Below are 25,657 nucleotides of genomic sequence, written 5' to 3' on the forward strand. Positions count from 1 at the left end.
TATCTTATCTTACTCAAAGTTGTGTTTTTATTGATTCATGCACGTTTGAGTTAATCCTATGTTGTCCTGCAAATTATAAATATTACTATTATAATTTGTGCATTTATATAGCTCTTTTCCACCCTCAAGTAACTCAAAGCACTGTGTTTTACCTAAGAACACACTGACACTTCCTGTGAACTAATGATAATAATAATAATAATAATAATAATAATAAATATTTTATTTATATAGCGCTTTTCAGGGACCCAAAGGCGCTTGACATACAAAAAAAGGGGGGGGGGTATTTACAGACGGGGGGGGGCAGCATGTACAATACACAATAATGTACAGGTAAAATAAACAAGACAGAAGTAGAAAGAAAATGATGTGGATGTAACAGGGGGTAGAAGTGTAGTCAGTGGGGTAGAGGAGGCTAGGGGTAGGGGAGGTCATAGGCTTGGGTGAAGAGGTATGTTTTTAGGCGGGATTTGAATGTTGTGAGTGAGGGAGAGTGGCGAACAGGTTGGGGGAGGGAGTTCCAGAGTCGGGGTGCTGTTCGGGAGAACGCTCTGTCACCAAAAGTTTTTAGTCGGGATGTTGGTGCAGTCAGGGTGAGAGAGGAGGAGCGGCGGAGGGCTCGGGAGGGGCGGTGGGGGATGAGGAGGTCAGACAGGTAGGGGGGGGCTAGGGTTGATGACTCATTAAAGCTAAAAGATAGTTTTGACAAAATTATTTGTATTTTTATTTTATTTACCTGATTGGACTTCAGCTGCCACTTCTGGTCCGGCTACAGACAAGATTGCTTTGCACACGGCAGCTTTAGAAGAAAAAGAAAATGAACAAATTAGCAACAGGTAATCTCAAATTATGTATTAGTGTCATTATAAATCTGATCTGTGTCTCACTGTTGAGGTTGATAAAGTTGGTGGAGTTGACCACAGCGTCCGTGGTCTCCTTTGTGATGTCTCCAAAGACGAGTTCCAGCTGAATCCCGTTTCCCACCGATATGCTCAGGTCGTCCAGTTCACTGCTGACCGACCCGAAGACCGCTATGAACACACCAGACACATTTAGGGCAATACAATTGGGCGCCATGGAGAAATGATGATTAGGTCAGGGCACAGAAAAGGGAGTGCCGCCGGGCCGAATGAAATGGCGCAAGTCAAAGCTCCAGGTTCAAAAAGAGATTTACAGAGAGAAGTTGCACATGTACAACCTCCTTTCATGTAGAACTAGGGAAAGATATTTTTCTGAAATAATTGGAAGCTGCAGTAACAACTTGCGTGTTCTGTTTGCCACAATAAACAAATTAACAAACCCTCCAGCTCAGCTGCCGTTGGAACTAATTTCCACATCCAAGTGTAATAAGTTTGCATTATTCTTTAATGCCAAAGTTCAAGGCATTAAAAATACTATGAATCCCACAATGCAAAAAATAACCCTTAAACCACCTACTCAGAGCTGACTGATTTTGCACCTGTAACTGACAAAACTGTCCAGGAGATCATCACCAGTCTGAGTTCATCTACATGCTGCCTCAATGTGTTTACCCACCAGATTTACTAAAGTCTGTGCTGAACAGTTTGTCAGCACCACTGTTATGGAAAAATATAATTTGGCCCTTTTGCTTTGTGACATCATAGACTCGTCGGTGCCTGGACTCTCTTGGAAACTTCTGTTAAAGGCGCAATGGACGATTTTTCGGCGATTTGAGAACGCAGGCGGAAGTGCGCTTGCGCACTCCCCCGTGCGGACTGATACAACACACACGTGCGTTTGTTTGTTAGCGCAACGGAGCGCATCGTATCTCTCGTCTCCCGGAGATTTCTGTCCACTTCTGCGTCAGCTCAAACTGTCTTTCTCTGTCTTCATTTTGTCCCGTACACTGAGGGAACTATATTATGATAGATCCATGCGCTTAGGCACGCGGAAACGTGGGGACGAACCGCACGCGGCTGCAGGTGAGCGATAGGTGCGTTTTATGATTGATACGTGGCAGGACAAATCGGCAGACCACCCCACGAGGAAATAAGACTTAGATTTGGGCCAAAAAAATCCATTCAACCTTTAACATAGAACTGATACTTACATGTCTGGGACATCCTGGGGTGCACAGGATCTCCCAGGCCAGGCCCAGTTTTGGTTTCACACTACTGTTTTTGGATTGATGCAAATTATCAACTGTCTCTTTCCTGGGGCCTTTGTACCTGCGCCATTTGCCTGTCTTCCTGTGAAGAATTGTAAATGTTTCTGTTGAGGTGGGTCATGTGACCACCTGGCTAACCTGTAAACTATAAAATTAACTTCAATTCCTGGGTGGGATGGGCAATGCAGGAGCAGACAGACGTGTGGCCAAACACGAGGGAGAGTTTATTTCTGATTGAACAGGATTAAACATTCACTTTTGAGACAAGACTACTCTGCTCTATTGTTTTACTTTATTTCTTGATGATCTTTAAAAGAAAAATTACACCACACCACTCACTCACATTATTAACATATCGCTTCAATCTGGAACATTCCCAATGTCTTTGAAAACGGCGGTCATAAAGCCTCTCCTAAAGAAGAGCAGTCTTGATGCCGCAGTACTGAGTAACCCATCTCTAATCTGACATTTTGTGGCAAAGTCCTTGAAAAGGTCGTTTACAACAGCTCACAGATTTCCTCTTAATAAACAACTCATTTGATGTTTTTCAGTCAGGTTTTAGACCTCATCACAGCACTGAGACTGCTCTTGTCAAGGTGACAAATGACATCAGCCTGAACACTGACACCGGCAAAGCCTCAGTCTTAATTCTGTTAGATCTGAGTGCTGCTTTTGACACTGTCGATCATGGGATCCTCTTACAGAGACTAGAGGACTGGGTGGGCATCAATGGCACTGCCCTAAATTGGTTTATAGGAATAATAAAGGATTTTTGGCGCCAAATCTGAGTCTCATTTCCTCATGGCGTGGACAGCCGAGTAGTTCTCCCACATGTCAATCGTTCCCTGCGTCCTACTGCACACCTGCAGCCTCGTTCCCCGCATAGCAGCAGGTTTCCCTGGCTGCGCATGCGTGGTTGATATGTCGGTGTGTGTTTAACGAAGTGAGCAGCGAGTTCCTTCAGTGTACAGTACAAAAAAGGCCGAGGGATGACAGGGAAAGACTGTGTTCGAGCGCAGAAGAGACGGATATCTGCGCAGACAGGAGATGCGATGCGATCCGTCTGTCGCTAATAAACTAACTCACGTGCAGCAGCAGAGCACGAGGCTTGATTGTAGGCGGCCTCTCGGAAAGAACAGGAGGGTAGGGGGGTGAGTGTGCGGCACACTGCGCATGTGCATTTTCAAAAAAGGGACTAACAGTCGCTTGAGTTTTCAAATCAGCAAAAATCCTCTACTATTCCTTTAAGGTCCTATCTGGACTACAGGAAGTACTTTGTTGAAATTGGTAACTGTGTCTCAGACCACATGCCCCTAACCTGTGGGGTGCCCCAAGGGTCAGTCCTGGGACCCCTTCTGTTCAACCTCTGCCGTTGGGTCAGTTGATACAGAGTGAAAATGTGTCCTATCACAATTATGCAGACGACTCAGATCTACAGTAGCGCGCAACATGCGCTTTCAAACCGGGCCAAAAAAAAATGACGCAAAATGCGCTCGTATGATTTCCTCACACCAAGATGACCGGATAGCGGATTATCATGAGCCACCTTTAGTATCTCTGAACGATAGAGTGCCGGGAGTACAATTTGCGTGCCCACATTCCACTCTTCACTAGGAGACATTTAAAGGCGTCCACTTACGCATCAATAACCCGTCATTCATAAAACAACCAGTGGACATCGCTTCAGCCTCGTCACTGGTCACAGCTACTTCAAACAAACGTGCCAAGGATCGATCACATTTCTGATCAGCTATCAGCTTTTCCCTGGACACAGATAGAGTACTCAAATCAGGTTTAACACCCACAAACGTTACCTTAGGCTCACTGCGATCCTGGTCAGAGACAATATTCGGAACACCCAAAAAACTGTCACTCAAAACCATTTCATCCCTGTCCTGTTCAATCTGGCGTTTCGCCGCTGCAGGTGTAACAGCACAGGACGTGAAAACTTCAGGATACTCACGGGCCAGTTTATCGGGGCGCGTGCTCACAATAGAGATAGGTGTAACGTCGGGTGTAACTAAGACTTTGCCTCCAGCTAAATCGTTCCCCATGATGATAGAAACCCCCTCTATTGGAAACTCGGGACGCACTCCAACTACCGCGTCCCCGGACCACAAATCAGAGTTGACCAAAATCTTGTGCAAAGGAACACTGATGTCCTGCATATTAAAACCGCGCACAGGAACGTCAGAGCCAACAGCGGTGCTGTCAGACAGCGGTAAAACTCCTTCCAGGATAAATGATTGCGCGGCAGCAGTATCACGCAATGTCTTCACAGGGACTTTCTCACCGTGAACAGAGATGGACACTGACCCGTCCATAACAAATGGCTTAAAGTCTGCATAACCACAACTTTTCTCCGACTCGTGTGCTTGGTTCGCACCGATAGATTTAATTAAAGCCACAGGTTTCGCATTTTTATTTTTCAACACTGGGCAACCAGAAATAATATGTCCTTTCTTTCTACAATAAAAACACATTACGTCCTCTTTAGCTGTGGACACTGCAGATTTAACCTCCCCGTTGGACGTAGCGCTCGCACCAGGTTCTGAAGTCGCAGAAACATTTTGAGATGCATTACTTTTGTCAAACTTTCCAAAACTCAAAGGACGCTCCACAAACGCTGCTTTGTGTGTGAGCGCACATTCCTCCGCTAACACCGCGGCCTTAAACACATCAGTGACTTTATTTTCGTTTAAATAAACGGCAACTTTCTCAGGAAGATTTTTAAAATCCTCGAGTAAAATTAAATGTTTAAGATGGTTAAAATCACTGATCTTTTGGGAAGAACACCACCTATCAAACAAGATCTCCTTTTCCCGAATGAAATCCACATAAGTCTGACTGTAGTTCTTCCTCAAACTACGAAACTTCTGTCTGTAAGCTTCTGGCACAAGTTCGTAAGCCCTAAGGATAGCAGATTTAACTTCATTAAAATCTAAGCTATCTTCCGCGGAGAGCGCCGCATAGGCCTCTTGCGCCTTCCCACTTAATGTGCACTGCAACAATAATGTCCACATTTCTTTTGGCCATTTTAACGTTTCAGCCACCCTTTCAAAAATTGTGAAATATTTATCCACATCCTTCTCATTAAATTTGGGAACCAAACGAATATTTTTACTCACATCAAACTCCGTTGCTCTGGGTTCCCAAGAGCGATGCTCAAAGTCCAACTCGCGAAGTCTGATTTCTGTTTGCGTTTCCAATCTCCTCTGCTCCAACTGCACCTCCTTTTCTCTCAAAGAAAGCCGTCCTAACTCGAGTTCTAGCTCCTTCAAACGAACCGCCTCATCTGGCGCCCCAGGCGAGGACAAACGTGGACTTTTAGGCCAACCTGCCGAAAGCAACACTCCCCGCTCACCTAATGCGGATAATAATTCCTTTTATCACCGCCTTTTTTGCTTGCTTAGTGACAAGGACTTTATAGTGCTCGTACAACTGTAAAAAGCTTCTAAAGTGGGTGCGTTAACAAACTCCATGTTTGACCCAGAATCTTAGTCTACCGCAAAGACGAAGGCAACTGCACAACGAAAACCACCACACAAATAACTTACAGCCGAAAACCTACTCAACCCGCACACAACTCAAAAATATCACTAAGGACGCTCTTAAACACAGCAAAGCTACCACAAAACAAATGCCCAATTATGTCAAAAATATGACATGATCCACAAAAATTACCTTCAAAAATACCAAATGGGAATTTACGGGCACCAAAAAAAACCCTACGTTCTAGGGCTTTAAATTTTTTAGACGAGCCCCCATAAATATGTTATGACCCCGAAGGGAGGTTTAACATATTACGGACACGGAGACGAAGTCAAGTTTCAACATGTTTATTAGGTTTTTCACCCAAAATAAATGCTAACTCCCGAACCCCCGTGCCCTAAAAATCACCCCAAAGTTATAAAAAGAAAGATGGACCTGGTGGGCCAGCCAAACAGAAAAAATAGGAGCGACACCGGGCCAGCCCCGTATAGGGCCGTCGAAGCCGGTGCCGACACCTCTAACTAGAGCACAAAAATAAGGACACACCAAACCCCTATCTAGCCCCAAACGCAAGCGAAAATGGGACTACCGGTCCCACCAGGCCAAACAAAACAGGCTAGTGCTACTGCTAGTGAGAGCCAGCTGGGAGCAGGCGAGCCGAGTGCGTCTACTAGCGGGACCGTAGCGGGATGGGCGGAGCCGAGCTGAGAGCGAGATGAGCCCATCCGGTCTCCATTTAAAGGCTCCAGGGCGCGCACCCGCGGCCGGGAGCCAATCTAATGAAAAAAACTAAACAGATCATTAGACAAAAACTGAACAGACAAAATATTATTATAACAAATAGGGAGGAAAAGTGCCCAAACCTAACAGTTTTACATAGATACAGATCAGTTTGTGGATGCAAAACAACTTTTCCAGCTGAACTCAGACAAGACTGAAATAATCGTCTTTGACCCACATAAACAAAGAGAAAGTGTTAGCGGTCACCTCCAGAGTCTCGCTCTAAAACCTACAAACCAAGTTAAAAATCTAGGGGTAATAACGGACTCAGACTTGAACTTTAACAGCCACATCAAATCTATAACATCAGCAGCTTTTTACCATCTAAAAAACATTGCCAAAATCAAATAGGTTCATATGGCACTAACAATTAGTGCCATATGAACCTGGAATCTGTGTTTCAGTTTTATGCAGCTAAAATCCAGAACAGTCTTTCTGAAGATGAGAGACCGGTTCTACTCTGACAATGTTCAAATCTAAGTTAAAACAGTTTTGTTTAGCTGTGCATATGACTGAAAGGATTTTCTCTGCACTCTTCTCTTTCATGTCTTAAACAGTTTTGTGATTTCTGTAATTTCTTAGTGATTTTAATGCATTTTTCCTGCTGTGTGAAGCACTTTGAATTGCCTTGTGTATGAAAGGTGCTCTACAAATAAACCTGCCTTGCCTATGTAAATGAAACAGATTTGCATGAGTCGCTAAAGGCTGCGTGCACATTAAGGGACTAAACCAGAATCATATCAGGACTTCTGCACTAATCAAACCAGGAGAATTGTGAAAATAAAAGTGTTTTATTTCCTCCCTGATTCATGTTCAGGGTGAGCTGTTTGTGGACCTCATTGTACATCTGTGGGAAACAATAATCACTGAATCAAATGTACACAAATCATATTCTAAATGGCTGAGTGAAATCCCAAACTTACTTCTATATGTATTACTTATATTACTTTTTACGTATGTGTAATAATAATAATGATAATAATAACAATAATAGGCCTACCTGCAGTTTAAAGCCTGTGTTCTGTGCTTATAACCATGTAGTAGGCAAACATCCTTATTAGTTTAGTCGTGTTGTTTTATCGATTTCACCCGTTACAATAACCAAATGTTTCAAACCAACAATTAGGCCCGTTTAGTTAAAAAGTGAGTAAAAGTGCGGCCTCACCTGCAGCTGGAAACATTCTGTAAAGTCTCTGTGACCTGCTGGATCTCTCCGCAGTCGCCGCCGCCGGAGTCGCGCCTGATCCTGAAAATATATTTTCTTTTTCGCTTGAACTTTCGCTTGAGTTTTTTTTTCAGTCACAAAAACAGCGGGTATTTTGGATCCATTTGACACTTGCTGTTGTTCTCTCTTTGTTGGTCTCGGGAGGTCTGATGACGCTTTCACTATCAGGTCTATTTATAATATGTACGTTTTTACAGGAAATAAAGTGAAGTTTTCCCGGGTGGTTAAGTAAAAAAAAAGAGTGATCGTGAGACAATTGAATCATAATGTAGGGGTTTTATTATAGAGTGAAATTAATAGACATTTGTTGCCTGAATAAATTGCTAGATTTGACAAACTTAATGAGCACGTTGTTATAGTACCATTGCCAGCCACTAGATGTCCTACTTACACTACTTATAGTAAAGTACTCTCTTATAGTAATGCAGGAAATGTAGCATATTTTATACTAAAGATATATCCATGGGTTCATCTGGAGTGATGGGTTCTAATAAATGTTGACCCACGCTGTACAGACCAGAGGCAGGAGCGGCTCCTCTGACCACATGAGGCCAGCTCTGACCCTCTGCCTATTCTACCCCCGATTTACTCCTGCAGATGATTGACAGGCCTGTAAGATTGTCAGAATTATATAGAAAACGGCCTCATAACAAAACATAGCTTAAATTAATTTCTAGAATCCTACTGTTTGTGGGTCTTGTCTTTCTAGGTGGTAATATGAAGTGATTAGTACTATTCTGTGTTTTAAGTGATTTGCTGTTTGACGATGACTTTCAAAAATTTGTGTGATAAAATGTAAATATATGATTATATTTGTGTGTTAAAAGTTATCTGCATCATTAGCCTGAGGGGAGGGAAAGGCATGTATTTCTAATAACATTTGTGAAGATGTTGTAGAAGCAGCCGTGAGGAATGTTCCTCCCATCCTGGGGACCAGATGGGTAGAACATTCACCAAGGTTTTTATCTCTAAAGATAAAAACCAAAGAGTCGTAAAAGACAAGTGCCTTGATGTGAAGCTGACCAATGAGAAATGTGACCCGCCTTTTTAATGTGTGATTTTAATAAAATGACTTGTAAGAGGGAGGAACGCTGAGAGTGATTTTGGAAAGTCGTTCAGGTTGCTTACAACATCTTGACTCGGCTAAGCCTTCCTCTCCCTTGCAAGCCACACAAAAGACTGACGTTTCTGTGCCGTTTAATATTCTAAGTTGAATTATGTTCTCTGACTGTTAAGTAATAGCATTGATTTATGTGTAATTTCTTGACAATATGTAAATAAGTAAACACAAGCTATTACTGTAAAACTAACTCCTGTTAAACACGCTAAGGCATTTCCGCTGTTGTATCAAAGTATTTAGTTAATTTTTTTTATCTTATTTAAACATTTATTTTACTTTTTTATATGTTTTAATCATATTTGTTGCTTCATGTTGCACCTTTTCACTGAAGAAAGTTCCTGGTTCAATGGAAATGCACCTTTTCTGACTCTTCGTGCAGGTTTCCGGTGTGGCCAAAGTGAACGAGGACATGTTGGCCACGGTGCAGTTCACAAACCCGTTCACCTTTAACCTGGAGGGCATTTACCTGAGGATGGAGGGTCCGGGCGCCATGCTGCCCCGCTTCAGATACTACAGGTGGGCACAAGCGCAGCACAAGCGCGCGGGCCGTGTTTTCAGCCTCTGTAAATGAGCGTCAATGCAATGTTTTAACACAAAAAACATGGCTGAAAAATCTCTGATCTAAATAAATAAAATAGCTTGATTTAAAAATGTAATCTTTATTTAAATAGTCACATTTTTGCCAATAGAATCAGTAGTTACAGCCTTTTATTTTGTGCAATAAGATTTTTGTGCATGGCTGTTTTTTTATGTATAATTTAACAACATATAAACAAACACAATGAAAAAAGAAGACAGCAAATAATAAAGCAAGAAAAAGAGAGAAAATCAAGGCACTTGAAACCTCAAAAAAACGTCCCATTTAGTCCAAATTCTGTCAAATTGGTCCATTTTCAAACAAATGCAAATATCAAAACTGAATTAAAAAATAAAGCCCTTTCTCTCTTTTAGTAGAAGTGAATTTATTAAAGTTTTTAAAGTGCAATTCATGTTCACAGGGTCAAATTCATTTATTACAGCAGAAAAACGGGGCCCCACGTGCTAAAAAGTGCCACTTGTGAGTAAAAATGCTGATGAAGAAACAAGAGAGAACAGACATCGACACGTGTGTTTTGTGGTTGTGCTTTTCAGACGCTCAAAGTGACGTTGCATTTTCAGTCACTTTTCCACACAAACAGAGCAAAGCTTTGTCCTGAGGCAGACTGACAGAGATGTGGCAGTGATTCTGCGACTGCGGCCATTTTACCACCACCATCGTTACAAGTTATCCAAGAAATTAAATACATATTAATATCAATCTTTATACGTTTCGTCACATTGATAAATATACAGCAGCAACAGTGAGGTTGGGTGAGTATTTCCTGTATCCATTGGCCTCAGAATGATTCAAATTAAATTGAGGAATGATGACTGTTGCCATGGCGATTTAAAATGTAAACAAACATCTTCCTCATGTCCTCAAAATGGTGCATCTTACAGGAAGCTGAAACCCATGAATAGAGGCGCGATGTCTATGGAAAAATGGACAAAACACTTATTTTTAGGAGATTTGCGAAATTTAACTATGAATATATATTGTCTTTAATAGAAATATTTCAAAAGGCTGCAAAATAGTAGCATAATAATAAAACATCTTTACAATGATGGCATAAAGTGATGATAATGTGTGTAATTTCACCACATTACAGGCACATCCGGCCATACTTTTGATCGATGGCAGAAATAACGCCTGAATATTGCCACGAGATATAATATAATAAAGAGTATTTTCCCTGCACGTTCATCTGAAGGAGACGAGGTAGTCCGGATAGGCCTGGTTGTCATGAAACACCACAAACATGGAGGGCTGGGTCACGTTGTCCACCGTACTGTCGAAGCGCTCGTCCGGGTTGAGGGGGTCGAGCGGCGGAGGGACTCTCATGTCCCTCGTCCCCAGAGCATGGCGACCGGTCAGGACCCGGGCCAGGAACATCAGCTGGGTCCCGTCTGCAGCCGGCTTGGAGTACAGGGTGTGCGCGGAGTAACTGGAGTTCAGGGCGAAGTAGGAGCCTTGACCATAGCAAGTGGCTGTAACAGGAAATGGAGGACAAAAACGTATTTATTACAGTGTAAAAGACAGAACGGCGACAGAAGATCAGACAGAAGGTGGAGTTCAAACTAAAATGACCAAGACTTGCCTTTTCACAAACACGAGCAAACGGGAGGCAGAGAAATGCAGTTATTCAAGTCCTTTATTAAATGGACGCCAATTTTTTTGCCATATTTTTTGAGGATTTACTTTGTTTCCCAAAGGTCAGCACTAATTTAAAACTGCTCAAAAGATGCACTTGAAAATCTTCTAGTAATATTTATTATGTTCGATACAGAGCTCCAAAAATGAGGATTCTAGTGGTGTATATCACCGTATTTTTGTATCATAAGATGATAAGTCCATCAATTAAAACATATATTTATATATACCTGCATTATTACCGTATTATCTGGAGTATAAGTCGCACCCCGGCCAAAACGATGTAATACGAAAAATACAGTAATAATGCAAGTACATATATATATATATATATATATATATATATATATATATATATATATATATATGTTTGTATATATATGTTTATTTAAATTGATAGTGTTAACAGTGGATATTGTGAATTGTGAAACCGCTCAGAAATGAATGACAAAAGTGTGAATGCAAATTTGAAAAGCTTGACCAGTTTTTAAGCAGAATCTAAACATGAACCATAGTTGCAGGCTGTGTCTATGATTGTACAGATTGTAATTGACTCTTACTTTGACAGTAAAAGGTTTATGGTCAATTCTTGTATGATATTGTTACCGTTTTGTCCCGAGAAGCGTCTGTCGAACCCTGTGCTCATGATGGACTTGGCGTTTTGCTGGGTCGTCCCGTGACAAAGCAGTTTCTCATTGGCGCCTCCGGTCAGTTTGTTTTTATCCGAGATGTGCTTCAGCTGAGCCTCATAACTCCTGCGCAGGTGAATGTTCTGCACGCGCTCAATCTGACAAAACAAAGATTCTAAGACTAAATGCAAAATGTAATGGGGAGATATTTTGGGGACGAATTGACTGTTTTCATCTGATAACAGATTTCAGGTTATAACTTAAAATGCCTATGACAGATCATTGAACTAAAATGAAGTTGAGATAAATATATGTGATCGACCACGGGAAAAACCGCCACAAGTCGGCCCGGACCAAACAGAGATAAAACGAAAATAAGATTTTTTTTTTCAAATGTGTGATTTTCGTTTTTTTGCAGAATGTGCTAGTTGAAGTTATGAATAAGCCCCTGTGTGCTTCAGATAACACTATTGGTTGTCTTAAACGTATACATTAAGCTGTTAAAAATGTTTAGTTTTCCAGTGCTCCTCAGGCGCGTCACCTTTTTCTAGCCAGCGCATTGTTTATATTTTTCCACCAATCAGCTGCGAACCACATGGCTACTGTTTCAGCAGCAGCAGCGGTCTCCTCAGAGACATTATTCATTTGTCCAGACTGTCTTCAGAGCTTACATTCCCTGGACTGCATTGCAACGGAACTGAGGTACTTTTACTCTAAAGTATTGCTTTAACGCTGTGTTTTAAGGTGATCTCGTGATCTCACTTTTGCCTGGGCACCTGAGCAGAGACGGAGCAATACTAAGCTAACATGCTGCTTCAGTGCACTCTACATTATAAATACGGGCTTAATGTGACTACTTGCTGAATAATTAACATCACGTTAAAAAATAATCTTTTGTAAAATGTTAAATGTTATTTAACATTTTGCACAAAAAAAAAATTTCACCACAGAATATATGTATATATACAGAATATATATATTTTTTGTGTATCATTGTAATTTATGGCATCAAACTAGCAAATTAGCTTGCAACCAATGGTCTAAAACCTTTTTTTTAAATAATTTGACAAATAAAAATATATAAGAGCAACTCAATGTTGTTGAATTATTGTTTAGAGGATGAAAAGGTTGTTTCTTTTGTGTAAATTATGCATAAAGTTTGGATGGAGATGTAGTGTGATGTCAACTATTATTTACATTTAAAACAACCGTATCATTTGACTTAAATTGCAAACAGGATTTTAATGTTCGTGTCTATCGGTCACTACAGGAGTGTCATTTCACAGTGCCCACCTTAAGCACAGTTTTGGGGCAGGTCAGCTGAAATCCCTGCTTCACTTTCTGGTACTCTGCACACAACGGCGACAACTGGACGACTTTGAGCGTTTCATCGGGCGCCATGTCGTCCCAGTACAGAGGGAAGATGAAGTCTGCAGACACAGCAACGTATAGCCTAGTTTATTTAAGGTTATGAACAAGTCCCTAGACCCTTTTAAATGCTCCGTCATCAGAGTGTTCAAAGTTACCGAATGGAGACAAAGTGAAGTCTTTGTCACACAAAATAAACCACCTTTTATTGAATTTCCAGGGTATAAATGTCAGTTAGTTTTCTTTTCTATTACAAAGGATTAAAATTAACTCTTTTCTAGCCTGGAAATTGTATAAAAAGCATAATTTGTCATATGTGTAGATTGATTTATTTGTTTTATTTGAGTATCCTTTACATTGTGCTGCAGTAGTGCATTTGTGCTCTAAAAGGAGTAGGAAGAAGTGTAAAAAATGATAGAAGATAAAATGAAAAACTATTGTGGGCTCCGGTATTTGCCCAGTAAAACCTAAAAATCAAGATTTTCCTTTGTCAGAAATGAAGTGTGCGTCACAATCTCCCATAAAATAAATAAATACAGTAAAATCCAATAGTAAATGTCTTCAAACCAGGCTCTGATACCACTCACATGTGTCTGAGTGGTTTTCATTTGCCAAAACCACCTGAATATTTCATACATTGCGATATTCTGAGGCTAATCCCAGTTTTAACAATGAAATTCACCTCCATTCCTGAGTTTAGAATGTTTCAGTTTGGACTCACCTGGCAGATTTTCCAGTCTTTTCAGGGCTTTTGCAAATGACAAATTGTTGGTCACCTCCATATTTTGCAGATTAACCTTCCACTCCGTCCCCTGTGCGTCCAGAATCCCATCCTCGATCTCCTCCATCTCCAGCTGGTAATTAGCCTCTTTGGGCAGCCGTTCCCACGTTCCATCAGGTCCTCGAACGCACCACATCACTCGTCTGTACAGTTCTTCCTCATCCCTCGTCTTCATCTCTCTGGTCAGCGTCCCGTATACGGCGCTTTGCAACAAAAGCATCACTTGGTTCATGTTGACGGTCAGACCGCTCACAGTCCAGTCGTCTTCCCCGTACTGTACTTGTAAACCCAACAAGTCGATTTGGGCTTTCAACGTGGATAAATCTTCAGCCGTTAAAGCGTCTAGTTCTGCTTTTCTGAATATTTGGGAGGAGATTTGTCCTTGGTAAACTACTTTCATCTGTGTCATCGCGTTGGAGATGTTGGTTTGAGAGAGACCAGTGACTTTGAAAATAGAGTTCTGATTGGAGGAGCTCGTAGGAGGCGTGGGTGGGTCAGTGATGGCAGGAGGAAGAGGAGGAGGAGCTGACACAGGCACAGGAGGAGGAGGAGCTTGCTCGGGCACAGGAAGAGGAGCTGGACCATTGGCCACTGCAAAAAGGTTTGAATACAATTATTTGGTAGATTAACAATATAGTGGCCTTTGCAATTTGAAATCTTGGGCAATAATATAGGGCTACTGATAGAAAATAACAATATTGATAGAAAGATCTGCTAAGATTAAGACAGTGCCATTATTTAGGCTGATGTTAGAGAGCTTTCTGTATGAAAACGGTGTGAAAACAGTGTGGAAACAGTGTGGAAACAGTGTGGAAACAGTGTGAAAACAGTGTGGAAACAGTGTGGAAACAGTGTGAAAACAGTGTGAAAACAGTGTGAACAGCAGCTACTTTCTGGACACAGTAAACGGCCGATCCGAGGCAGCTTTATCGATGTGGTGATGCTTGAAGCCCGTTGTCAGGAAAATGCAGCGCCATTTGGAGTAAATGACTGAGTCATATAAGGATTTATGCTACTCTAGTGTCAGCAATGTGTGTGAAACGCTAAATAAATATGACTTATTCATTTAAAGGTTAGGAATGACTGATGGGACCGTGTAAATGTTCAGACAGATCATCAAAAAGTTTAAAAAGTGAATCATATGTCGGACAAATGTTTTTACTAAAGTGTGTTTAGCTCAAGATATAAATATGGATAAAATATGAAACATATTAGCATATTAATTCGATTTAGATACATATTTTTGTAGGAAATTTCAGCTCTTGTTCTACAAACCATTCATGTGTTTACCAATGACTATAGTCTGATGTATGTTTCATTTGATTGATACAATTGTGACTTGTGTTCCCCATAGTACAAGTATTAGAGCAGTATTCCGTTTACCTCTTTGTATGACGGCAGGAGAAAACATCTGAGTCGCTTCCTCTTTAAAGGCCAAGAAGACGTTTATTTTGTTGAGAACGACTCGTACTCTGACCAGAGAAAGCGAAGGCAGGGACAGAGTCTCTTGCAGCCCCCGAAGCATCGCACCGGCCACATCTCCAGCAGACAGACCACCGGCTCCTGACAACATAATGTAGAGTTTATTTAACGTCAAATGTCACTCCTCAAATCTGAATGTAAACGTCTCCTGTTTTTGAGTAAATAAGCCCAAAACAGTAGTTAAATCTGGGAGAGACAATGCTTTGATATTGTCTGATCATTCCCTGCTAAATCTAGAGTTAAATCCTTCTTTTCATCAATAAAAAACACATATTTACCGGCGCAGATTGCAGGCAAAGCCACAGACGTCCATTCATAAGCCTCACAGTATTCTACGATGCTGTCCATTAACTGTTGGACGACGCCCGCGTCGCCGAGTCCAGAGACGTGTAACAAGCCCTGACAGGGAAACTGTCCGGGCTGCGTCACAAACACAACCTCCTCCCTCGATTTCGCTGAAAACGGCAGAGCTAGAGAAATAAGCAAGATATTTACAAAACATTGTTAAAGGGGACATGAAAAATCAATAGAATCCGCTTTTAACCTTGTTACAACGATGTTTCCTCATCATTATCTTACTCAAAGATGTGTTTTTATTGATTCATGCACGTTTGAGTCAATCCAGTGTCGTCCTGCAAATGTTTATTATTATTATTATTTTATTATTTGTATTTGTATTAGTGTAGCTCTTTTCCACCTTTGTCACTCAAAGCGCTGTGTTTTACCTAAGGATACAACGACACTTCCTGTAAACTAATGATGACTCATTAAAGTTGATTTTGCAGAATATGCCCCTTATATTAAAGCTAAAAAACAGTTTGGATAAAATTAATACATCAAATTATTTGCATTTTTTTTTTTATTTTACCTGATTTGACTTCAGCTTCCACTTCTGGTCCGGCTACAGCCAAGATTGCTTTGCACACTCCAGCTTCAGAAGAATAAGAACATGAAATTAGCAACAAGTAATATCTAATGATGTATTAGTGTCATTATAAATCTGATCTGTGTCTCACTGTTGAGGTTGATAAAGTTGGTGGAGTTGACCACAGCGTCCGTGGTCTCCTTTGTGATGTCTCCAAAGACGAGTTCCAGCTGAATCCCGTTTCCCACCGATATGCTCAGGTCGTCCAGTTCACTGCTGACCGACCCGAAGACCGCTATGAACACACCAGACATTTAGGGCAATACAATTTTCAGCAAGACTTTTTATTACATTTTTAGTCTCAGACTTTTCTTTTATTGCTAAATAACAAAACAACTGGCTTTGGTTGAAAAGGATGCAAGACTTTTAAATTAACATGGACAAATTTGTATCTTGAGAAAGAAAATATATTGCAATTTTGTGTCCTTTAAGTTATGTCTGATCAATTTAAACATGTACACTGTAGGGTGGTCAAATATTTTAACAGTCAGTTATTCAGCTATTATTTTTGAGATTAGTCGACTACAATTAAACAATTACATCTATTGTACTTTGAGACTTTTTAAATACATTATCCACCAAATAAAGGGTGATACATTGTATTGTAACTGAATAATAATCAGTAAATAATAGTAACGTAGGAAGTAAATAAGAATAAGAATAAATATAGCCGCAAGCGGCAATGATCGGCCCTCACCACGCCGCCGCCGCCACGCCGCAAGAGACAGGGGCGCTAACGCGCCCCAATTGTCCTTTTATTACACCGACTGCTGAATCCGTGACGCTGTCACATCTTCTCCCCTTTTTTTACCATCAAAAAGCAATTTTATTTTGAATTCTTGGCAGAATCTAGCAATTTCCCCTTTGGAATAACATTGCGCGTTTCTGTCATCACTACGGCAAAGCCGTAACAATTATGACATGGGTCTCATTGACTTTTTTGATTGGGATGCCAAAATGGAATTTTGCGTCAAATTTCGTAAAATTTCGCAAAACTAAACATTCTATCTTCCATATAAAATCTGTAGGGGGCGCTGTCGCAGATTCTAATTTCACACAATTTGGACTTTATCTGCGCAAATGGCAGCAAATTTTAAATTTGGGAAATTTCTGAAATTCTAGCTACAGTTTGCGGCTTCGCCGCTCAGAGACCGTGACATTCAAAGTGATTTGAATAACTTTTGATGTCCCACTCCTCAGCACCATTTTCACCAAATTTCAGCTCTTTAGGGCGTAAAAGTACGACATTTGGAAACACTCCCGAGTCATGCTTAGCCATTTTTGAACCAATATGGCCGACATTTAGTTGCCGAAATAATATTTTTTACTTCTCTTGTCACCATCTACCTCTGCACCAAATTTCGTGATTCTACAATCAGATTTTTTTTTGGTCCGTTCCTATCTCTCAATGCATTTTTGGTACATTTCAGGGCGCAGACGCACACATTTTAGAAAAGGGAGATAGCCAGAATGTAGAGAGGCACGATTTTTAGAGGTGTGCAAATATTTGTGACTTTTCGTCAATGTTCACTGGGTGAAAAATAGGGGGGTTGGTCCCGAGAAGAAAGAAAGAAGAAAGAATAATATTCCGATGCGAAAACAATGTTTCCCATTTTTCAAATATCATAAACTATACATTTTTGGAAAGCGCTCGCTGACCAGGGACCTATGGTGTGGGTCCCTGGTCACTGACGGGTACTTGTTAATTTTGAGTGGGCTCCGCCCACTTTGTGTTTTTGGCCCTCTATACAGTAATAATGTTCAATTTTTGCATTACATGCTTATATGCACGGAACATGCAAGAGATGGGGAACGTATTCGTGAGCTACTTAGTGCAAACGAGTGCTTTATATGGGGATGACGACCGCTTCGCTTCGCGGTCATCATCCCCATGTAAAGCGCTTGTTTAGTGCGCATTTTTGAGGTAATGTTCCATTTCTCTACTACTAATTAGTATGCACGGGGCGTGCATGAGTGGAGGAGTGCGTTAGTGAGTGTTTGGAAGTGGGCGAGCGCACTTTCGCGCACTTTCGCAGCCGTGCTTCGCACGGCCTTACGGAACTAATAGGCCTCTCGCCAGCTTGTGGCGCTCTGGCCAATAAAGTGCATTATTGGAAGAAATTTTTTTTTATTATTTTTTGACATTTTGATTTAATAATGTCACTGTTTTTGTTATTTAATAAAGAGTGTTTTCTTGGTCCAGATAATGGTTATGATCATCAAAATACATCTATGATTATTTTATTCATAGTTGCCTGGTCACAACTATTCAATTAATCATTGCAGCCCTGGCACATCACACAAAAAGGTTTGCAAACTGTTGAAACACTGAAAATAAAACACCTTTGAATGAGTCACTAAAGGCTGCGTGCACATTTGGGACTAAACCCAGAATCATATCCAGACTAGAACAGGATAAAACCAGGACAATTGTGAACATAAAAGTGTCTTAAATTTGCTTTACCGTGTCGTCCCTGGTTCATGTTCAGGGTGAGCTGTTTGTGGACCTCATTGTACATCTGTGGGAAACAATAATCAATGATATTCAAATAATCAAATGCATACAAATCATTGTAATATCCCAAGCATCAATATTTTTCAATTTTTCTAAACTTACTTCTATATATATTACTGATATTATTTTTTACTTATGCTTTCTATTACAAGTTAGGGCAGGGCAATATTGACAAAAATCAATATAAAAAAGAATGTATCAGTATTTTTTGAAGCACCTCAGTAACAATAATAATAAACGTGTCTTTAAAGGTGTTGGTTGAGGTGTAATTGTCAATAAAAATGCGAACATATCAACATATAACCTTATTTTAAAATGTAAAGAGCATAAACTTTTTCATTTTTATTTTCAATCAGCTCTTTTTGTAGCATTATTTTCCTATAAATGATATACACAATGTTAAAATGTTGTGTATCGTCAAAACAACATTCACGACACGTCATCAGCATGTTTGTATATATTCTAAGTACTTATATTTGCTTCAGTGTTCCTCACCTCCTCAGCCGCGTCCTCGTCGGGTTTAACGACGACGTGGATGGTCCGGACAGCAGAGGGCGCCGCGGCCGTCCTTCCAAACCGCTGGAGCTCCTCCGTCAGCAGCAGGACGGCCTCTTTGAGCGGATACTGCAGCGCTTTCCCGTGACCGACCACCGGGAGGGCGACCGAGCTGTGGCCCTGCTCCACGCACTTCTCCAGGCAGCGCTGCAGGCCGGAGCGCAGCGCCTAGCAACAAACCACTCCATTCACAAATCACTCCATTCACAAATGTGTAACGTACAAGACCAGCAGGGTGCATGAGGCTAACTGACTGACTGTAGTGTAATCTTTGACGTGTTTGGTGATTACAGCCAGAGGTGGTAGAGTAGCCAAAAAGTGTACTCAAGTAAGAGTAAAGTAACTTCTAAACAATTAATAAAAGTACCGTATTATCTGGACTATTAAGTTGCACCGGAGTATAAGTCGCACCATTCAAAAAATGCATAATAGAGAAGGAAAAAACATATATAAGTCGCACTGGAGTATGAAATGCGGTTGCAAGTGTGAAAATAACAAATAATATCACAGATAGGTTGTTTCAGAGTATAAGTATATAAGTATAAATATAAGTATAAGTCGCACCCCGGCCAAAACTATGAAAAAAGGTGCAACTTATAGTCCGGAGAATACGGTAGAGGGGCAAGAAAATACTAAGAGTAAAACGGTATTTGGGGAACTTTAAGAGCAACTGTCTGGCCGTAACATCGTACTTATAAATTGAAGTTGATGCAATTGGAAGGACAAAGTATTAAATTAAACGCACAATCTGGTATTTTCAAAGGACGGACACAAAAATGAAGAATGCTAAATCATATCTGAAGAAGCGGCGCAAGAAATGCAAACGCTTTAGTCACATGTCGAATTACTCTCAGCGGGAAAGCAAACTAAGACGTTCACACAAGTAAGAGCACTTCAATAAAAATGTTGCTCAAGTAAAAGTAAACATATGGTGTCAAAAAGTTACTCCAAGAAGTACAGATTCTTTAAAAAGTGACTCAAGTAAAAGTGACTGAATACTGCCCACTTCAGATTGCGTCTTTTTCTAAAAATAGACACTTCTAAGCTGATTCTATTTCACTTTTCTTACATAACAGTCAAACTAAGGCGACAACTGACATTTTTACAGTTTTCGTCTATTTAAATAATGATAAAGTAGTTAAGCTAACGGACGCTAATGACAAATACTCCATGTGTCCTTTACAAACGATCACTACAGTGTAACTTGACAAAAGCCGGGCCCCGTCGGACCCGTACCTTCAGGCTCTCCCCGCCCAGTCCGTCCCAGGGCAGGCACTCGATGAAGAACAGCTTGGAGCAGCCCAAAGAGGGAGGAGCCGCCACCTCAGCGACTTCCCCGGGTTTCAGCGACCGCTTCACCGGCATGGAGAACCTCATCTTCATCGGCAGCCCTCCTTTCCTCGACAGGCTTTTACCGACCCGAGTGGACGACAGTTTCTTCTTCAGCATCGGCACGAGCAGAGCGTTCACCTGTCAATCACAACACATTTGCACTCTTTCTTTAGAGCTTTAAGACAAACAAACACGGGTGGCCTGAGAGTTGTGTATTTCAGTGCATGATGGGTAAAATGTTTGATTCCAGCAGTCTTTAAGTTCACTAATCCATTCATGTTGAAGCTAATCGGTTATACAAGTGTCCGAGGTCAGTTTCAGCAACTCTTTTCCTGTTATAGATGCCATTTTGAGGACTTAATGATAATTCAAAACAAATCATATTTTGTTATTGTCCAAATTAGTCACTCAAACTACTATTAAGAGTCTTGTAACAAAAGGTTTGGACCATGTTTTTACAAATTGAGACGTTTCGTAATTTTCAGACTCAGAAGCTAGTTTGTAGTTGAAAGGTACAGATTTCAAAAATATTGTCCTTTGAAATGTTTCTCTACCATCGACCATTTTAGTGCGGATGAAGGATTACACCATGTCAAAACTGACATGTCAAAACTACGGCCCAGGGGCCAAATGCAGACCAATTTTTTGTTGGTCCTCCGGCTTCCTACTAAGTTTGTCCAAACAGCAAAAAGTAGTTAAAAAAAATGGAGACATTCTAAGATGTTGATGTTGTACCAAGCTAATATTAATGTTCTAAGTCTTATTAAAGGTGGTGAGGCTCATGGAAACTGTCAAATACATTCGACAAATTCAATGTTTTTTTTCTGGCCCTCGGTGAAAAAGGTTCGGACACCCCTGGATTACACCGTCTTGTTCTGTAAATGTCTCAACTTTATCTTTTTTTTTGTTCCTGTCGAGCGCTTTGTTCATAAACTACAATCATAAATACCCTTTGTCTCTTCACATTCCTCACCTGTTCGTCGGCTAAACATCCCATCTTGATCTGGACGCTGATGTCGCTGGCTGGAGCCTGTACTTCAGCGACATTACTCGGAGCGTACACTTCTTCAGCTTCAGCCTGACTTGACACTGGCAGACTCGTGGGCACTGCATATGCAGGTTCCTCCTCTTCTTTCATTTCTTGTATGAAAACCTGGTTTGAACTTTCGATCAATTCTTTACTCGCTTTCCCCTCTTTGTTAAAGTACTGGCTGGCCCCTGGCCCCTCAAGAACCAACGTGTCCGAATTCAAACTTTCAAGTTCTTTGGTTAGTTCCAATACCGTTTGCAGGACTAGTTGCCTTGGCCCTGAAACCGTCACGCACGGACCAGGGACTGAGGACGTCTTCATGGACACTCTACTGTCTTTCGGAGCGATTATAGTCAGAATTTTATCAAAATGTTCGACCACTTCCGCACTCGACAGGTTTAGCGTGTCTTCTACAGTCACAGCATTCGATAGATAGTCTTCTAAATCCTTTTGTAACTTGCTCACTGAGTCGCTGTAGCCGGCGAGTTGGACTTGGGCTGTACTATTTGGTCCCTGGACTAAACTAACATCAAGTCGATATTCCCGGGCATTTGCGTCAATTTTCCCGTTCACGATCAGTTCCCTAATTCCATCCACATCGGGCGGGAGCGCAGCGCTTCCATCCAAACGCACGCGGGCCACGCTGAAATCTCGTTCCAAAATGACCGCCGCCTCGTCGACAGCCTCCGTGGACAAACTCGACAGGACCACGTCGGCGTCGGACGTCTCTAAACACACGGGGTTTCTTAGACATTGCCTGAATCTGGTTTGGTACTTGGCCATGGCGCCGCTGGAGGTGAAGAAGTGGCGCAGCTCGGGCGAGAACTGCACGCGCTTGTGTTGGATTCGCTTGAGTAACTCGTCGCACAGAGACGAGCCCGACTGCACCTCAGCAACACGACCTTCCAGGACGACGGCGTCATTGCGCATTGCAGTTTTGACATTTGGCAAGTTTGTCCGCATCTTTCTTATGAATTCATCTTCGATCAAGCTAAACTGCCCTTTATCTATTGACAATTCTGTTTTGGTCTGCACATTTTTCTTGACATTTTGTATTTTTTCACTGACGACGCTCGCTTCTCCAACAACTACAGTGTATCCAAATTCCCTGTACACTTTCACGTTGTCACTTTCAAAATCCTCGTCTTGCAAAATGCTTTCTATGACCGCGGCGTCGACCTCGTGGTGGCAGACGTAGCTTTCGTGAAAACTACGCCAAACGCGGCCGACTTGGACTTCCCAGTTTTCCGGGACGCCGCTGAAGGCGCCGCCCAGTCCCATGGCCGCGTCGGCTCGCACCACGACCACCTCCCGATCACAGTCGAGCTCCGCGGTGCAGCCGACGCACGCGAACTGCTTCTGCAAGAGTTTCAAGGCGTTTGTACAGTCGTGTATGTATTTCAGTAAGAAATCGTCCAAGGGGAAAGTCGTCTCCAGGCCGTTCGGGGCGTTCGGGGCGTTCAGGGCGTTCGGGGCATTTGGGGCGTTGGGGGCATTTGGGGCGTTGGGGGCATTCGGTTTTGGCGATACCAGCGACTGCGTTTGCTGTAAGAGAGAAGAAGCACGCATACAGTCAGAGGGAGTCATGGAAAACCAGTTCGTCCACATAACCCGGAATATTGTGTTTGTTTGTTTCCAGTAAGTGACAACTCGTGAAGTGAGGGGAACGTGTGATAAAAACGTTGAGGCATGCGCGGGGATTACCACGACTGACTAATGTCATGGAGAAAATATTCGCTGCATTTGATATTTAAATAGAAATAAATCAAGGTTGTTGACTTGCTCTGAACGTCACTATGAAACTAATCAAATAAAATCAATAAAATACTATATTTAAATCTGAAATAGAGACAAACATTTGAAATATTGGTGGTTTAAATATCAAAATACCAATATTGTGATACTCAGTTTGGTTGAAACAGTTTCTATATTGTGTATTTCAATGTTTATTTTCAAAATGAATGGTAACAATATATAATAACTAAATAAAAATACACTTTTAATGGCAATTTTATAAAGCATGAGCTAAGACCTAATTCATAATGAACAAATAGTTTATTAAAAACGATTCAGGCTTAGTAACTTCTTGATTAATACAATAACTCCTTAATTTAGTAGTTACTAAGCCTGAATCCAACTTATTTAACTTCAATTAGAATATGAGTCTTTGTTCATGCTTTAAAGCAAATTATTTTGTGACAGAGCTAGAATTATGTTGCTTGTTTAGAGAATTGATGCGATAAATTTGACACATTCACTGTTTTGATGATTAAAACGAGTGCATTTCATAAGAAGCGTGTGCAGGTTTAACAAAGAAATACTGTTTCATGTATTTGATTAAAAAATAGTGAGAAATTGCAGAATACCATGTGCAATACAACGATTAAGGCATTTATGGCAGAGTCGGGATATTATGGTATTGTGAGCCGTGTATCGAATCATGATTTGTGAGGACCCTGTGATTCCCAGTCCAATAAAATATTACCCTCAAAAAACTGCAATTATAAATGGTCTTAGGGCCCAGAGGTCATAATTATAATGTACATGAGCTTTTGGTATTCTTACACTGTACTTTAACTGCACTTTAACATACACAGGCTTATAAATATGCTCTATGTGTTCGAGTTGTATTCTTTATTCTTACACGTTACAGTACATTTTTCACTTGTGGCACCACATAATAAAACAAACTAACATACAAGCTCGTCCTGCCAGTTGGGAATCCTCTCATAGTGATTCAAGCACGTAGTCAACCTCAATTCCAGTACAAACGTAGACATTTTAACAACATCATACTTCAAAATCAGCTCTAAGTTTGGAGAAAGAAGTCATGTGGATGCGGTGTGTTCATTTAAATGTGAATATAGAACTATAGGATATGTTTTATGCAAAATCAACATCCTGAATCCTGATATGTTCTGAAAAATGTCCTTTAAAATGCAAACTGCCACTTCATAAATGCAGTAAGAGGCCGAACTGCAGTTTATATCCTGTGTTCTGTGATTAAAACTAAGTAGTAGGCAAACATCCTTATTACTTCGTGTTATTTTATTGATTTCATGAAGGAGCAAAGCAGTCCCAGTCAAATTAAAAAAAACTGAGGACGCACCCAAAAGTAATAAATCCAAGTAATCAGATGAAAAGCGCTGACACGTTTGATCAAATTATTCAAAAAGTCTCGTGATAAATACACTGAATGTTGAATAAAACATAATTGCGTGTCATTATAAGACACTGTTACCTGTGAACTTGTTGCTTCTTGCTCCGTTCTGGACACGGTCAGGTGTAAAGGTCCGGACGGGAGTGGAATTAAGTGCGTTTTCCTTGTCAAAACCCTTTCTTGATCTGCAAAACATTTAAAAACCCACCATTAGACCGTGTTTGATTAAAAAAAAAAAGGGTGTTAAAGTGCGGCATCACCTTCTTCCTGCTCGAAACACACTCGGTAAAGTCTCTCCGTGACCTGCTGGATCTCTCCGCAGTCGCCGCCGCCGGAGTCGCGCCTGATCTTGAAATATCGGCCGATTTTCTTTCTCGCTTGAACTTCGAGGATTTCTTCAACCTCGAAAAACAGCGGGTATTTTGGATCCATTTGACCTTTTGCTGCTGCTCTCTCTCTGTTTGTCTCGAGAGGTCTGACGGGACACTTTCACTTTCAGGTCTATTTATATTATGTACGTGTTTACGGGAAATAAAGTGACGTTTTCCCGGATGGTTACGTAAAACAATAAAAGAAGGATCGTGAGACAATTGAATCATAATGTGGAGGTTTTATTATAGAGCAAAATTATTTTTTTTGTTTGTTTTTCTTTTTAGGTTCTCTTAGTGACTTCCTCTTTCATGTCTCCGACTGAGAGCCGTAATGGCACCAACTTAAACAGAGTTCGCTGTTCTCTGAAATAGAGATAATTCAAAATTAATTCAAAATTATCAAAATTAATAGACATTTGTTGCCTGAATAAATTGCTAGATTTGACAAACTTAATGAGCACGTTGTTATAGTACCATTGCCAGCCACTAGATGTCCTACTTACACTACTTATAGTAAAGTACTCTCTAGTAATG

The 25,657-nt window shown here is 41.0% G+C and overlaps 2 protein-coding genes across 2 annotated transcripts; both read right to left on the reverse strand.

The window, feature by feature from the left end:
* Nucleotides 1-9,586: 9,586 nt before the first annotated feature.
* Nucleotides 9,587-15,035, reverse strand: LOC140371503 (protein mono-ADP-ribosyltransferase PARP15-like). The gene is made up of 5 exons (XM_072458676.1): nucleotides 15,029-15,035; nucleotides 13,694-14,344; nucleotides 12,898-13,034; nucleotides 11,582-11,762; nucleotides 9,587-10,812 (listed from the first exon to the last, which is right to left on the reverse strand). The coding sequence occupies exons 1-5, from the start codon at nucleotides 15,033-15,035 to the stop codon at nucleotides 10,526-10,528; spliced, it is 1,263 nt and encodes a 420-aa protein (XP_072314777.1). The 3' UTR covers nucleotides 9,587-10,525.
* Nucleotides 15,036-16,071: 1,036 nt separating this feature from the next.
* On the reverse strand, nucleotides 16,072-25,206 carry LOC140371504 (uncharacterized). The gene is made up of 8 exons (XM_072458677.1): nucleotides 25,013-25,206; nucleotides 24,834-24,937; nucleotides 21,536-23,137; nucleotides 20,467-20,700; nucleotides 19,171-19,398; nucleotides 18,625-18,679; nucleotides 16,252-16,395; nucleotides 16,072-16,166 (listed from the first exon to the last, which is right to left on the reverse strand). Exons 1-8 carry the CDS (start codon nucleotides 25,182-25,184, stop codon nucleotides 16,072-16,074), a joined length of 2,634 nt encoding a protein of 877 aa, XP_072314778.1. The 5' UTR covers nucleotides 25,185-25,206.
* Nucleotides 25,207-25,657: the final 451 nt, after the last annotated feature.

Source organism: Eucyclogobius newberryi, unplaced genomic scaffold, assembly GCF_026437365.1.
Source record: "Eucyclogobius newberryi isolate DKJ021-1_F unplaced genomic scaffold, fEucNew1.0.hap1 SCAF_22, whole genome shotgun sequence".
Taxonomy (NCBI): domain Eukaryota; kingdom Metazoa; phylum Chordata; class Actinopteri; order Gobiiformes; family Gobiidae; genus Eucyclogobius; species Eucyclogobius newberryi.

What these genes read in the sequence shown, in the direction of transcription:
- LOC140371504 (XM_072458677.1), bottom strand. Translation starts at nt 25,184, where the DNA reads ATGGATCCAAAATACCCGCTGTTTTTCGAGGTTGAAGAAATCCTCGAA. An exon ending in AAGAAGCAACAAGTTCACAG is followed by an intron (nt 23,138 to 24,833) that starts GTAACAGTGTCT and finishes TCTCTCTTACAG; the next exon opens with CAAACGCAGTCGCTGGTATC. An exon ending in ACGAGGACGCGGCTGAGGAG is followed by an intron (nt 18,680 to 19,170) that starts GTGAGGAACACT and finishes TGTTTCCCACAG; the next exon opens with ATGTACAATGAGGTCCACAA.
- LOC140371503 (XM_072458676.1), bottom strand. An exon ending in GCCCCAAAACTGTGCTTAAG is followed by an intron (nt 11,763 to 12,897) that starts GTGGGCACTGTG and finishes TTGTTTTGTCAG; the next exon opens with ATTGAGCGCGTGCAGAACAT. An exon ending in ACGCTTCTCGGGACAAAACG is followed by an intron (nt 10,813 to 11,581) that starts GTAACAATATCA and finishes TTCCTGTTACAG; the next exon opens with CCACTTGCTATGGTCAAGGC.